The following is a 15,104-nucleotide window of genomic DNA, read 5'->3' on the forward strand; positions in this document are numbered from 1 at the left end:
CCTTATATTTCCATGTAATTCACTGAAGTTTAGTATTTTAAAATAAATTATCTTTAACTTTAATTAGCTGCAAGTAAAATCCCAAATTTCGTTCTCAAATCAGAAGCTAGCATTCTTTATTAAAACTGATATTCTTCAAAAAATTTTCCAATTTAACATTCATACCTATTTTAATAAGACTAGGCAACAAACCCTTAAAGGCTTTATTGAAAAGGCAAGTGCTTATGACAGTACATTTAAGTCATTGGAGCTTATTTCGCACATGCCATCATTGATGATTTTTAACAAAGCTCAAAAGCATTGCTAAAACGCAGAGAGCAATATTGTGCTACAAATGAGAAAATATCCAATTCATACAGTAGTTATTAATTGAATAACTCAAAGTACAGCTTCATGAATGGCTACTATCATCTATATGCACTCCATGAGGTCAGATAGAAGATTTGCTTTTATTGCCACAACTGTGCACCAAATCAACAGATTTCCCAATAACTTCATTATATTATTTTATTGAAAGATGTCATTTTTTTTTAAACATTATAAATTATATTTAACAAATCTGCACAAATGTGATTTGGGCCAAACGTGCCAAATTAGACTAGCTTAGATGGAGCATCTTGGTCGGTATGTACGAATTGGGCCCAAGGCTGTGTTTCGGTGCCGTATGACTCTATGTACTGTAGCAATCTATAGTTAAATGTGTCGCAATATATTCAGACAGATACCTGCTGCCAGTGCCATAACACTAATATGTGGAGAAACCTTATTCATACTTGGCTTTTGCAGATCTCATGGAGCCTAATTACTGATAAATAAGGTCTGTCATGGATAATGAAACTCTGAACAATGGTAGGGAATTGCTTCACATAATGCCAAGAGTGGGCCCGAACAAACCCTGCCCTCAAAACAGTTGTCAAAACCTGACATTTGGCAAAAAAAGAAACCTTAGATTCTTTCAGTTGTAAGAGCTGTCATGGATTTTGAATGTTTCAGACCTGACATCCTGAACCATAAAAAATTACAAAAACAGACCTTTGGGGGTTACCTGGGGAGAGATGTGGATGCTAACAGTATTGATCTTTCCAAGAAAATTCTAGCCCAATAATGCAGCACCACATTACTTCAAGTCACTAATGGATGCACATCCCCTTCTGTCAATGGTGATTTGAATGTACTGAGTATGAAATAACATCCATGCTGTAACTCTATATTCCAGTTACCTGGTCTACTTTGCATATCATTCACAGGCCATCATAAAAGTGTATCCACCCAGCTCTTTATATTCATCTAAAAAATTACATCCACTTTCAATGCCCCCAGACTCTCCCCCACCCCTGCATTCTAATTGCTTGAGAAAACAATTCATTGAAATTCTATTTTGCAATGTTATTTTTACTCGCAAACACAGCCGCCTTTGTCAACCTGGGAAGAGGGAAATGACAGTCACAGCTAAACAGCACAGAAACAGGCCCTTCAGCCCAGCTTGTCCACATCAACCAAGTTGTCAAACTGAGCTAGTCCCACTTGCCTGCACAGTCCCATACTCCTCCAAATCTTTCCCATCCATGTCAATGTCCAATTGTTATTTTTAAATGTCATAATTGTATCTGTCTCCATCATTTACTTTGGTGTATCCTCCTAACTGGCCTAATTATATACCCAGAGTATGGTGTTTGCAATGATCATTTTCTTTATAGGACTGCCACTGTTGGGAGGGACACAAAATGCTGCAGTTGGTTTATTTTGAGATGTTGAGCATTTAAAAAAAGTAGAAGATAGGTGAAGGTGGAAGGTAAGTAAAAGAATGATTCAAATGGCAACTCAAGTGAGTACCTTAAAGCCCTAACAAGAGTCTCCAAGATGCATTTTTGGACTGTGATGGGGCAGCAAAAATAGGACATCTAATAGCATTAAAATAGGTTACTGCAGCCATCAGCCTGACCTCTATATGCTCAGGAACCATCTCATGTTCTGGAACAGATATATTGAGCAAGGTCAAGTAATTAATTTAATGTACATGAAGATAGACACACAAAGATAGAGTAACTCAGCGGGTCAGGCAGCATCTCTGGAGAAAAGGAATCAATGACGTTTCAGGTCGAGACCCTTCTTCAGACTGAAAGTTAGGGGAATGCCTTTCCCCCGACTCTCAGTCTGCAAAAGGGGCCCAACCCGAAACGTCATCTATTCCTCTGGGGGGGGGGGGGGGGGGGGGGGGGAAGGTACATCTCCATCTTCTCTCTTCTTATTTTTCTTTTCTTTTCTTTTCTCTTGCACTTCTTTGGTAACTTAGGGGTCTTTTTCGTGCTTTCTATTATTTTACTTCTCTTTCTTTATTCTTCTTTTTTCTCTCTTTTTTTCTTTTTTTTTAAATTTAGGTTTTAATGTTAAAAATGAAGCCGTACAATATTTGTATAACTGTTATGTCCCTGTACAATTGTTTCTAATAAAATAAATTCCAAAAAAAAATAAATAACTATGGTGATGCAGCAGTATAATATTGCTAAAGAACATCAGGCAAATGAGATGATTAGCCAAATCAACTAATTTTGAAACAGTACTTTTACATTGAGGCTTATGCATCAGAGCTATAATATGCACTATCATTAAGGACATGGTGGATAGACACAAAATGCTGGAGTAACTCAGCTGGTCAGGCAGCATCTCTGAAGAAAAGGAATAGGTGATATTTTGGGCCGAGACCCTTCTTCAGATAGATTCAGGTGAGAGGGGAAACTAGATGTTATGAAAAGATACAGAACAAATCAGAGCTGGTACTGATGACTCAGGAAAGATGGAGCCCACAATGGTACATTGTTGACTGTGGAAGAGGTGCTAACAACTACGAACAGTGAAACTAGCAAGTCGACCAGGGTGGGGAAGGATGGAGAGAGAGAGGATATGCCAGGATTACTTGACATTGGAGAATCAAAATTCATACCGCTGGGTTGTAAGCTGCCCAAGCAAAATAGGTGCTGTTCCTTCAATTTGCATGTGGCCTCACTCTCACTGTGCAGGTGGCCCAGGGCAGAAAGGTCAATGTGGGAATGGGAAAGTGTTAAAATGTTTTGCAACGGGGAGATCACGTTGGCCAAGGTGGACTGAGCATAGGTGTTCAGTGAAACGATCGCCCAGTCTGCACTTGATCTCGCTGATATATAGGAGTCCACACTGAGAGCAACGGATACAGTAGATGAAGTTGAAGGGAGTGCAACTGAACCTCTGCCTCACCCAAAAGGACTGTCAGAGTCCCTGGATGGTGTCGAGGGAGGAGGTATAGGGGCAGGTGTTGCATCTCCTGTGGTTACAGGGGAAAGTACATGGGGAGGGGGTGGGAAGGGATGAGTGAACCAGGGTGCTGCGGAGGGAACGGTCACTGCAGAAAGCGGAAAGTGGCACGGGAAAGCAGTGAAATGTGAATATCAATATGGACATTATGCCAAAGGAGTCCAAAGTTCAGGAGAATGTGTGTGTGTTTTCCTTCATGAGCCAAAAAAATTTGAGAAATGCGATTTGGAATGAGCAATAGTGGATGCTTTACAAAAATAGATTGTAAATTAATTTTCACTGGTTAAAACTAGTTACACCTCTTCAAAGTGATTTTCATTGATCCTGCCATTAAACTGTAGGATATGTAGGGAGAAATGAAAGCAATCAAGGGAATCTGAGCTGGGACGAGATTTCTGAGCATGAAGTGGCTTTCAAAAATGAATTAGTGAATGTAGAGTACCTGTATAAGAAAAGAAAATAATCGTGAAATTCTGTTTTAAAAGGATAGTGGCTTTTGATGAGGGTTTATATAATGGTTTATATCTCATCCTTAGACAATTCACAAAATGTATGATCTAGATTTTCTCAATTTTGTTTTTGAATTTTTTCAGCCATTTTGATTTTTCACTCAGACAAATGGCAGTTCCTGATTAAATGCACCAGCCAGTAAAGATGCAATGCAGGTTTGAGATTGAAATTAATGCCAATAATTCCTTACAGCAGAGAACTATTACTCTATATTACGCAGTGCAGCATTGTGATTTTAAACAGTGAAGGCCAGATCCAAATTAGACGGGTGAAGAGATTCAGATATTTTTAAACAATCAGTGTTAATTATTGTACTCATAATAGATTATAACACATTCACAAAATGAAAGATTTTCATCTTTTTATTTAATAATAACCATTACCTACAATAATATGAACTCATATGTTGCATTATTACTATGGTTTAAAATGCAAGCCCTCAGAAGCTGCAGCACACTCAAAGTCCTCCTTCTGTCAGCTGTGATTAAACATCTCCCCCTGAGGTGCATTTCTTTTTGCTGCAAGTCAGCAGTTCTTTGATGCACATTGCACTATCATGGGAAATCAAGTGCCAAGTGTTTCTGAAACAAGTTATTAATCACCGTTTTTAATTCAATATCAGATTGCAATACCCACTTAAGATAGGGTTTAAGATAGCACTTACAGTAAGTGCTACACTTCCGGAAATTAGTTATGTTCGCAGTAGTAGAAAATCTTTGTGTGAATATATATCCAATATATAAAGAAAGCAAGATTAGCCCATCAATAAATCACAGCTAAATGCATCAATCTTAATTATCAAATTTAATGTTTGATAAATTATGAAAGACTAACTGGCAAAAATCTCATTCATAACTAAAAATGTTTAAACCTAGTTGATAGCTGGGTGACACCGTACATATTGTAGTTAAAAAGTAGCTCTTTAAATTTTTTTAAATGCACCAGTGTTCCTATTTCTGCAACACCAAATACAAATCAGGTCTAAATCTCGGAAACTATCAGCTGTCCATCATAATTCCAATCAACCAGACAAGCCATTCCTCGCACGGGTAAAATGCTATGAAAGAATATGCTCCCTCATAAAATGTGAGTTGTGTACTCAAAATAATCCATGCTTAAGTTCTGATCATATTGTACAAAAACATTATGTAGATGAATGACAGGAGATAGCGACAGAGAAACTCACTCACAGAAAACAATTACGATATTTATTTGACAATCTTTTCAACAGAACTCAAAGCCCATTTGAGGGGAACCAAAAAATACTTCCCCGAGTACTTTCATGAGGCAACCACATACATCGACAGGAATGTAGTGAGTTGCACAAGAGTCTATTTGTGCCATCTCCTCTAAACACATTGCTCTGATATTGTATATATTCATTTCTTAAGATCTAAACTCTTAGTCATCCCCAATTTTAATTGTTTCACTACTGGAAACCACACTTTCACTTAGCAAGGCTTTAAATAATTAAACTCCCTCCCTGCGCCCTTGCTCTCTCCCTTTAAAATGTTCCTTATAACTCACCTTTTTGATAATTTAATGCACCTAAAACAAACAATTGTCACAGGTTTGCCACTGAATTCAATTTGCAAAGCAGTGGTAAAAAATGTAATAACTTTCAAATCAGAACCGTGATACGCATTCTAAAAGTTTGTTAAAAACAAAAAAACTTATCATGGCTTTACTCAATCTGATAAAGGGAAATGGGAAATATTTTTCAGATGCATCAGTCAAAAATCATTGATACAATGCACTTTTTGAAATTTTCATAACATAAAAACGGTCCAATAGTTCAGAAGCCCACAAGTAGTTTAATGATGCTGTTCTTGTTGTAGTGAGTATAGAAAGGTTAGCGGTGCTCAAAATTCTGACTTTGTTTCTACCTTCAAAGATTGTAAGACTTTCAACATCATCTCGAATTCGCAGTCCCAGTATTTTCTGAAGTAACGAATGACGGTGGCTCTCCTGGTCAATGCCCATTTGTTCCAACTTTCCTGCAGTGAGTCTCAATAAAACACGTCCTGTTGAGATATAAAAGCATTTACTTATAAGACCATAATAAGTAATTCAATAGATCATGGCCAAACTAATTCTCCTCACATTTTCCTGCCATCTCTCCAAAAATCTCTGTATTCATACTGATTAAAAATCTATTCATCCCAGCATGGAATATATTCCAGGATTCCAAACTATCACAGTACTTTAAGGAATCTTCCTCATCTCACTTTGAAATGGGCACCCTCTTATTCTGTAAAAACCTTGAATCTTAGAGGGGAAATATACTCTTAGCACTTATCCATCGCCCTCAGAATTTTCAATGTCTTGATAAGATTGCCTCTAATTGTTTAAACGCCAACGATGACTCCAGACCAAGAAGCATCTTAGAAGACCTTGGTTGAAATCTCCCCAATGATAATATCTTAAATATACATTAAACCAGATGTGATCTCAGTTATGCCCTTGACAGCAGCAGTAAAACCTTTCTACTTTTATACCACACCTCACCTCAAATGAAACCCAGCCATGTCGCACCAGGTTCCCTTTATCATTGCTACTTTTCTGCATATCTATCATTCATTTGTTCTATATCTCTCTACATCACTATCTATACCTCTCGTTTACCTTTCCCCTGACTTGTCTGGAGAAGGGTCCAGACCCGAAACGTCACTCATTCTTTCTCTCCGGTGATACTGCCTGTCCCGCTGAGTTACTCCAGCATTTAGTGTCAATATTCCATTAGCCATCCTGAATACCTACAACCTATTCCATCACATGCTCATGAACTTATTACTCCCCTACACTACGAGCAATTTACAGTGGCCTATTAAGCTACTTGTAAGTCTTTGGAATGTGGGAAGAAATCTGAGCATGCAGTCACAGGAGATCATGCAAACTGCACACCAACAGCAGGATTGAAACTGGGTTGCTGGAAGAGTATGGTTGCAGTACAGGTGCACAACCTTTTATCCGAATGCCTTGCGACTAGACACTTTTCGTAATTCGGAAATTTTCGGCTTTCGGAATGGAAGATTTTTAGCGTGGATTTTAACGGCTGGCTCAGTGGTAGTGCTCGGCTCATATCCACAAGGTCGCGAGTTTGCGCCTCGATCCCGGCAGTTACTCGATCGTGAGTTTGAGTCTTCAATGTAGTTTTTTCTTGCAGAATAGGAGAGAATAGGGAGGGTTAGGCTGGGATCATTCTCTGCGAGATGATCTTAGTGTGGGAGACAAGTGTAGGAGAGGTGTACTGACTGTGTGGGCAGGACTTTGGAAGTGATTGCCCACCATTCTCAAAAGCCGCTGTGTCTCCATGTCTCTGGGATAGCAGGGGGCGATCAAACAGCACAATACCCCCCTCCCCCTCCAACTCCAGAGGAACCCGCTCCCCGATGGGCCGCTACGGCGACAAGTGGCAGTTCACCCACAGCCCGAGCTGCGCCCCCTCATCCGCCCCCCCAAGAACAAGACGTACCCTGCACACCATCAGCTTCTGCCCCTAAGTGTTCCTCTGGAGTTGGAGCGGGGTTGGGCTGGAGTTGCTGATCTGGGATCTCCGTGCTTGCAGTGGGCCTGGGGGTTGGTGTCCCGATGAGGGGGCGCAGCTCGGGCTGTGGGCGAACTGCCACTTGTCGCCGTAGTGGCCCATCGGGGAGCGGCTTCTGGTGGTCCTGATGTCTCCGGCCACCCCCCTGTACAGGAGCTGAGACTGGGAACTGTACCGCCCTTGCAGGTGAGCAGGGTTGTTTGCAGTTGCAGAGGGAGGGGGCAAGGGCGGTACAGTTCCCAGTCTCATCTCTTGTCCAGGGGGGGTGGCCGGAGACGTCAGGACCAACAGGAACCCGCTCCCCGATGGGCCGCTACGGTGATAAGTGGCAGTTCGCCCACAGCCCGAGCTGCGCCCCCTCATCCGCAACCCGGGTTCCTCTGGAGTTGGAACGGGGCTGGGCTAGAGTTGCTGCTGGCTGTAGGTCTCTGGGATCTCCGTGCTTGCAGTGGGCCTGGGGGTCGGTGTCCCGTTGGTCCTGACGTCTCCGGTGACTGGCACTGACCTGCTGGCATCGCCGACATGAAGACAGTGCAAAGCCCCCGCGCCGGTGCAATGGGCGGGGAGCTGGAGAGGGGAGGGAAGGGGTCACACACATGGCCGGGAAGCAGAGGGGTGTAGGTGGGGTGAAACTGAAGGGAGCGACAATCTGCTGCTGCCTGCCCGCTGAGTTAAAACGTTCCCACGGTAGACTCACGATACACTGTGTATCGTGAGTCTGCCGTGGGAACTTTTTAACTCAGCGGGCAGGCAGCAGCAGATTGTCAATTATTAACCCTCCCGCGCAATATACCCTCACCTTCTCTTTTATGAATGGGGATTTAGTTCCCCTTTCGTCGAGGACCGACCGGAGGTTCCGCTGTCATCTCTGCGGTGAACGTCTTCAAGGGCCTTTCTTCAAGGACCGAAAAAATGTCCGGTATTCGGAGCTTTTCGTTATTTGGAATTTCGGATAAAAGGTTGTGCACCTGTACTAACTGTGGCGAAATCATGCACCCATTTCAAATTAATCAATGTTAGAAATTTCTTAAGATTTCAACCTGACACCTCACGCCCCCCCCCCCCCTCCATCAACTCCAGCCCCCACCTGATACTAATTGTAATTTTTTGTTTTAAACGTGAATATCATTTAGATAATAATCACCAAATTCATGGTTTAATGTTGGAATTAACCAGGATTCTGAAATGTACTGGTCTTTCTTTTTTTATTTAATTGTCTATGAAAGAAACTCAAGTTTCAGTAACAAACAACAATAAACAAATAAAGTGCAAAACGCATTTTCCATTTGTGATTTAAAAAAAATTACACAATCTGTATGCTGAAGCATTTCAGAGAAAGATGATGCAATTTCAACAATGCAAGCATTGAACTTTAGACCTCTCCACTTTAAAGAGCTGATTTTTTAATAGATCATTCAGTTACAGACTGAAAGCTGAAAAACAAGTTAAATTCTGACGTGTCAACAAGACATATTATTCAGACAAAATGCCATTTATGAGGGTCTATAATTGCTATTAGTGTCAGTTGTCAAACCCAGTTGTGATTCAGAACAGCAAAGCGTATCGGGTTAAATTGCTTACCATCCTCATGGCCTTCATCTGAATGTAGTTCCTTCTTCTGAAATAGTTTATTGTCCACATAAAGCAGTACAGGTCAGACAGGGTGTTAATCAAAGATAAATATCCTTTAAGAGCTCATCTTGCAGTGACCTTGCAAGAACCTTGTGAGCATCATATTCGGTATAACAGCCCTAAACACATTTGTTCTCTTCAATCAGAACTGCACAAGTGCTTACACAGAGACAGCATTCCACAGGTTTCGTCTGCACCCCTAAAGGTGCTCAAGCTAAAATGGATGACCTACAATGTTATAAAAATCAAAAATAAACTGCAGAATGTATTATTTTAATGTGATGCACTGTGTCCCTTTAAGGCTACAATGTCAAGTTTAGTTGAGAAGATCTGACCCCCTAACTATAGAGTTAGGGGACTCTATAGTTAGGGGGTCAGACAGGCGATTCTGTGGACGCAGTCGGGAGACCCGGATGGTAGTTTGCCTCCCTGGTGCCAGGGTCTGGGATGTGTCTGAACGTGTCCAAGATATCCTGAAATGGGAGGGAGAGGAGCCTGAGGTCGTGGTACATATAGGTACCAATGACATAGGTAGAAAAAGAGAAGAGGTCCTGAAAGGAGAATTTAGGGAGTTAGGAAGAGAGTTAAGGAAAAGGACCGCAAAGGTAACAATCTCAGGATTACTGCCTGTGCCATGCGACAGTGAGAGTAGGAATGGAGTGAGGTGGAGAATAAATGCGTGGCTGAAGGACTGGTGCAGTGGGCAGGGATTCAAGTTTCTGGATCATTGGGACCTCTTTTGGGGAAGGTGTGACCTGTACAAAAAGGACGGGTTGCACTTGAACCCGAGGGGGACCAATATCCTGGCGGGGAGATTTGCAAACTAGAACGGTTGGGGGGAGGGACTCAAATAGAGAAAGCTAGTAGACAGTGTGTGAGGCAGGAGGCAGATGGGTGTAAAATGAGGGTAGAAGCAATAGGTAGCAAGGTGAAAAGTAAAAGTGGCAGGCAGACAAATCCAGGGCAAAAATCAAAAAGGGCCACTTTTCAACATAATTGTATAAGGGGTAAGAGTGTTGTAAAAACAAGCCTGAAGGCGTTGTGTCTCAATGCAAGGAGCATTCGTAATAAGGTGGATGAATTGAATGTGCAGATAGCTATTAATGAATATGATATAGTTGGGACCACGGAGACATGGCTCTGGGGTGACCAAGGCTGGGAGCTGAACATCCAGGGATATTCAATATTCAGGAGGGATAGACAGAAAGGAAAAGGAGGTGGGGTAGCGTTGCTGGTTAGAGAGGAGATTAACGCAATGGAAAGGAAGGACATTAGCTTGGAGGATGTGGAATCAATATGGGTAGAGCTGCGAAACACCAAGGGCCAGAAAACGCTAGTGGGAGTTGTGTATAGGCCACCTAACAGTAGGAGTGAAGTTGGGGACGACATCAAACAGGAAATTAGAAATGCGTGCAACAAAGGTAAAACAGTTATAATGGGTGACTTCAATCTACATATAGATTGGGTGAATCAAATTGGCTGGGGTGCTGAGGAAGAGGATTTCTTGGAATGTATGCAGGATAGTTTTCTGAACCAACATGTAGAGGAACCAGCGAGAGAGAAGGCTACTCTAGACTAGGTATTGAGTAATGAGGAAGGGTTAGTTAGCAGTCTTGTTGTGCGTGGCCCCTTGGGCAAGAGTGACCATAATATGGTTGAGTTCTACATTAGGATGGAGAGTGACATACTTAATTCAGAAACAAGGGTTCTAAACTTAAAGAAAGGAAACTTTGAGGGTATGAGATGTGAATTTGCCAAGATAGATTGGCAATTGATTCTTAAAGGGTTGATGGTGGATATGCAATGGAAGGCATTTAAAGGCTGCATGGATGAACAATAACAATTGTTCACCCCCGTTTGGCAAAATAATAAATCAGGGTAGGTAGTGCATCCGTGGATAACAAGGGAAATCAGGGATAGTATCAAAACAAAAGATGAAGCATACAAATTAGCCAGAAAAAGCAGCCTACCAGAGGACTGGGAGAAATTCAGTCCAGCAGAGGAGGACAAAGGGCTTAATTAGGAAAGGGAAGATAAATTATGAAAGAAAACTGGCAGGGAACATAAAAACTGACTGCAAACATTTTTATAGATATGTGAAGAGAAAAATATTAGTTAAAACAAACGTAGGTCCCTTGCAGTCAGAAACAGGTGAAGTGATCATGGGGAACAAGGACATGGCAGACCAATTGAATAACTACTTTGGTTCTGTCTTCACTAAGGAAGACTTAAAAAATCTGCAGGAAATAGCACGGGACCGGGGGTCAAATGAGATGGAGGAACTGAGTGAAATCCAGGTTAGCCGGGAAGTGGTGTTAGGTAAATTGAATGGATTAAAGGCCGATTAATCCCCAGGGCCAGATAGGCTGCATCCCAGAGTACTTAAGGAAGTAGCCCCAGAAATATTGGATGCATTAGTGATAATTTTTCAAAACTCTTTAGATTCTGGAGTAGTTCCTGAGGATTGGAGGGTAGCTAATGTAACCCCACATTTAAAAAGGGAGGAAGAGAGAAAACGGGGAATTACAGACCAGTTAGTCTAACATCGGTAGTGGGGAAACTGCTAGAGTCCGTTATTAAAGATGGGATAGCAGCACATTTGGAAAGTGGTGAAATCATTGGACAAAGTCAGCATGGATTTATGAAAGGTAAATCATGTCTGACGAATCTTATAGAATTTTTCGAGGATGTAACTAGTAGAGTGGATAAGGGAGAACCAGTGGATGTGTTATATCTGGACTTTCAGAAGGCTTTCGACAAGGTCCCACATAAGAGATTAGTATACAAACTTAAAGCACACGGTATTGGGGGTTCAGTATTGATGTGGATAGAGAACTGGCTGGCAGACAGGAAGCAAAGAGTAGGAGTAAACGGGTCCTTTTCAGAATGGCAGGCAGTGACTAGTGGGGTACCGCAAGGCTCAGTGCTGGGACCCCAGCTATTTACAATATATATTAATGATTTGGACGAGGGAATTGAATGCAACATCTCCAAGTTTGCGGATGACACGAAGCTGGGGGGCAGTGTTAGCTGTGAGGAGGATGCTAGGAGGCTGAAAGGTGACTTGGATAGGCTGGGTGAGTGGGCAAATGCATGGCAGATGCAGTATAATGTGGATAAATGTGAGGTTATCCACTTCGGTGGCAAAAACAGGAAAGTAGACTACTATCTGAATGGTGGCCGATTAGGAAAAGGGGAGATGCAACGAGACCTGGGTGTCATGGTACACCAGTCATTGAAAGTAGGCATGCAGGTGCAGCAGGCAGTGAAGAAAACAAATGGTATGTTAGCATTCAAAGCAAAAGGATTTGAGTATAGGAGCAGGGAGGTTCTGCTGAAGTTGTACAGGGTCTTGGTGAGACTACACCTGCAGTATTGCATACAGTTTTGGTCTCCTAATCTGAGGAAGGACATTCTTGCCATAGAGGAAGTACAGAGAAGGTTCACCGTACTGATTCCTGGGATGTCAGGACTTTTATATGAAGAAAGACTGGATAGACTCGGCTTGTACTCGCTAGAATTTAGAGGATTGAGGGGGGATCTTATAGAAACTTACAAAATTCTTAAGAGGTTGGACAGGCTAGATGCAGGAAGATTGTTCCCGATGTTGGGGAAGTCCAGAACAAGGGGTCACAGTTTAAGGATAAAGGGGAAATCTTTTAGGACTGAGATGAGAAAAACATTTTTTACACAGAGAGTGGTGAATCTCTGGAATTATCTGCCACAAAATGTAGTTGAGGCCAGTTCATTGGCTATATTTAAGAGGGATTTAGATGTGGCCAAAGGGATCAGGGGGTATGGAGAGAAGGCAGGGACAGGATATTGTGTTGGATGATCAGCCATGATCATATTGAATGGCGGTGCAGGCTCGAAGGGCCGAATGGCCTACTCCTGCACCTATTTTCTATGTTTCTATGTTAAGAGGCCATTTAGCCACACTCTGTAGTTACCCCATGTTACACAAGATAATCTTTTGCAATCCCACCCTCCCCTGCCACAAATGGGTCAAGCTGTATGTCCCTGGATGTCTTACTTCCCCCAGCAGAACCTCGGCACTAATTTTCCACTCCAAAGGAAGTATTCCAGTTGGAATGAAGCGTGTGGACTGTCGTGAGCTGGAGGAACAGCGCCTCGTATTCCGCTTGGGTATCTTACACCCAAACAGATGATGTCATTGAATTATACAAATTTAGATAACTAAATTAACTCCCCCCCCCCTCCCCCTTTCCCTATTATCCACCTTGACTCAACACCCATTTTTCCACTTCTACCGATATCCCTTCCCCTGGCTTCACAATTAATAACTCTTATCTAATAACTCTTCTATCCTTATCTCACACCTTTGTCTTTTCATCTGTCCTTGGCCAACCATCTGCCTAAAAAAAGACCCCTCTCTCCATTATCCACCTATCAGCTGCATCAAGGTGCTCCAGATAGGGTGAGATGTCTTTACCATCACAGCAAAACTACCACACTAATACTAGGTATGTTGCAAAGCCTACCTGAAGCGTCGCTGAAAATCTGTCGCTGCGGGTGTGCGCGATTTTGGCGCTGTTTAGGGGGGGGGCGGGTTTAAAACGCGATTTTCTCTAGGCTGTTCCAATCGAAGATGTTCAGCCTAGTTAATTATTAACGAAAAATCGCTGGAAGACCCCGTCGCAAAAGCTATTATTAGTTTTAAAGGCCTCGTATAATAGTTATAGTATAGTAAAAATCAATCTCTAAACCCGCGACCACTGGCAGCTGTCAGGGTCGCATAGAGCAAATAATAGAAGGTAGGCTGCTTATTTTTACATTAAAAAGGGCTTCTTAAGATCCCTTTATACAAAGTTTAATATTGCGAGTAGCTCATTTTGGGCCCATTATATCCCGCAGTATTTTTCTGGGCATTTGAGGGCACAAATCTACTGCAATGTGAACGTTCTAAACCAGCGCGTTCACAGGATCCCACTAGAAAGCTGATTTAAAGTGGACTTTAATTTACAGCAATTAAACACTAAATTCCTTCCATTTGGCCTATAAATTAATGTCAATGAGATTTAAAAATCATGTTTTATTGTGAATTATTTATGAATATTATTTGGACACTTAGGCTATTTAAAAATGTTAATCATTTATTAAGAAATGGATAGATGTTTAGATCTAGTAATTGAAGTTTGAAATTAGCTACAATTGGGTAACTAACTAATTATATGCTTTAATTTCAGGTCATCCAAGTAAGATTATTTTATATTTGTTTCAGAATGGTTCAATCTATGATAACTGAAAATTTCATTCAGTTCTCTTAATTTTTAAGGTGGTTATGGGCTTTTGACTGCACACGATCACAGCTTTTTTGTTATGTCCATAGAAAATCAATAGGGAACAAGATGCTAATTTCCGAGTATGAAAATGGCCATAACATTTTAAATACTTGAGATATGAAAGTGAATTAGGTGTCAAATTAAACTTCTTTTTATGCTTTATCTGATGGGATAAATTACAGACTTGATTTTTTAAATCTCAAAATTTTGTAACATTGCTACTAATACCACCTATTTTCTCCCCAAGAACAGATCCACATCCTACAATGTGGTTTCTACAGTTTTTTGCTGCTCTAAATAGTCTGGAATTTTGTATTACCTTTATTATTAATAATTGCTCCAATGTCATGAATTTGTGCCTTAAATCTTTCTGCCTCTCCATACCTCCAAAATATTTCTTAAATTTCTCTTTGACCAAGGTTCTAATTACAATGACATTTTTGATGAACAATGCTTACGAAATGCCCTATACTAAATAGGTATAGGTTTATGGCAACTTACTATCTGGACAATTTGATTTCTGGCTCCTTCTTGAAAAATTATTCACTTCCCATAGTCTTAAAAACATCAGGTTTTTACCGATTTAAAAAAAACTTGGATTCTACTTAGTCCGGCCTAATTTTCCTGCTACAAAAATATTGTTTATTTCACAGGATGTGTGGGTGTGTTTGGAGGTGGAGAGGGGGGGGAAGATGGGGCATCATTAACAAGGGTGGCATTTATTACCGATTCCAAATTGCCATCAAGATGATGGCGTCATATTTAACTGGGACATTTGGGAATGAGGGATTACATTAAAATTAAGTTTAGTCTCATTTTGGAAC

At 41.3% G+C, this 15,104-nt stretch overlaps 1 protein-coding gene across 2 annotated transcripts in view; it reads right to left on the bottom strand.

The window, feature by feature from the left end:
• Positions 1-4,147: 4,147 nt before the first annotated feature.
• LOC116973399 (sterile alpha motif domain-containing protein 12-like) overlaps positions 4,148-15,104 on the bottom strand; it is a 53,327-nt gene continuing 42,370 nt past the window's right edge. For both annotated transcript variants that reach the window (XM_033021410.1, XM_033021411.1), the window contains exon 4: positions 4,148-5,822. In XM_033021410.1, coding sequence (XP_032877301.1) covers positions 5,539-5,822 — 284 coding nt within the window. In that variant the 3' untranslated portion in view covers positions 4,148-5,538. The remainder of the gene's footprint in view (positions 5,823-15,104) is intronic.

This window comes from Amblyraja radiata, chromosome 5, assembly GCF_010909765.2.
Source record: "Amblyraja radiata isolate CabotCenter1 chromosome 5, sAmbRad1.1.pri, whole genome shotgun sequence".
In the NCBI taxonomy this organism is placed as follows: Eukaryota; Metazoa; Chordata; class Chondrichthyes; order Rajiformes; family Rajidae; genus Amblyraja; species Amblyraja radiata.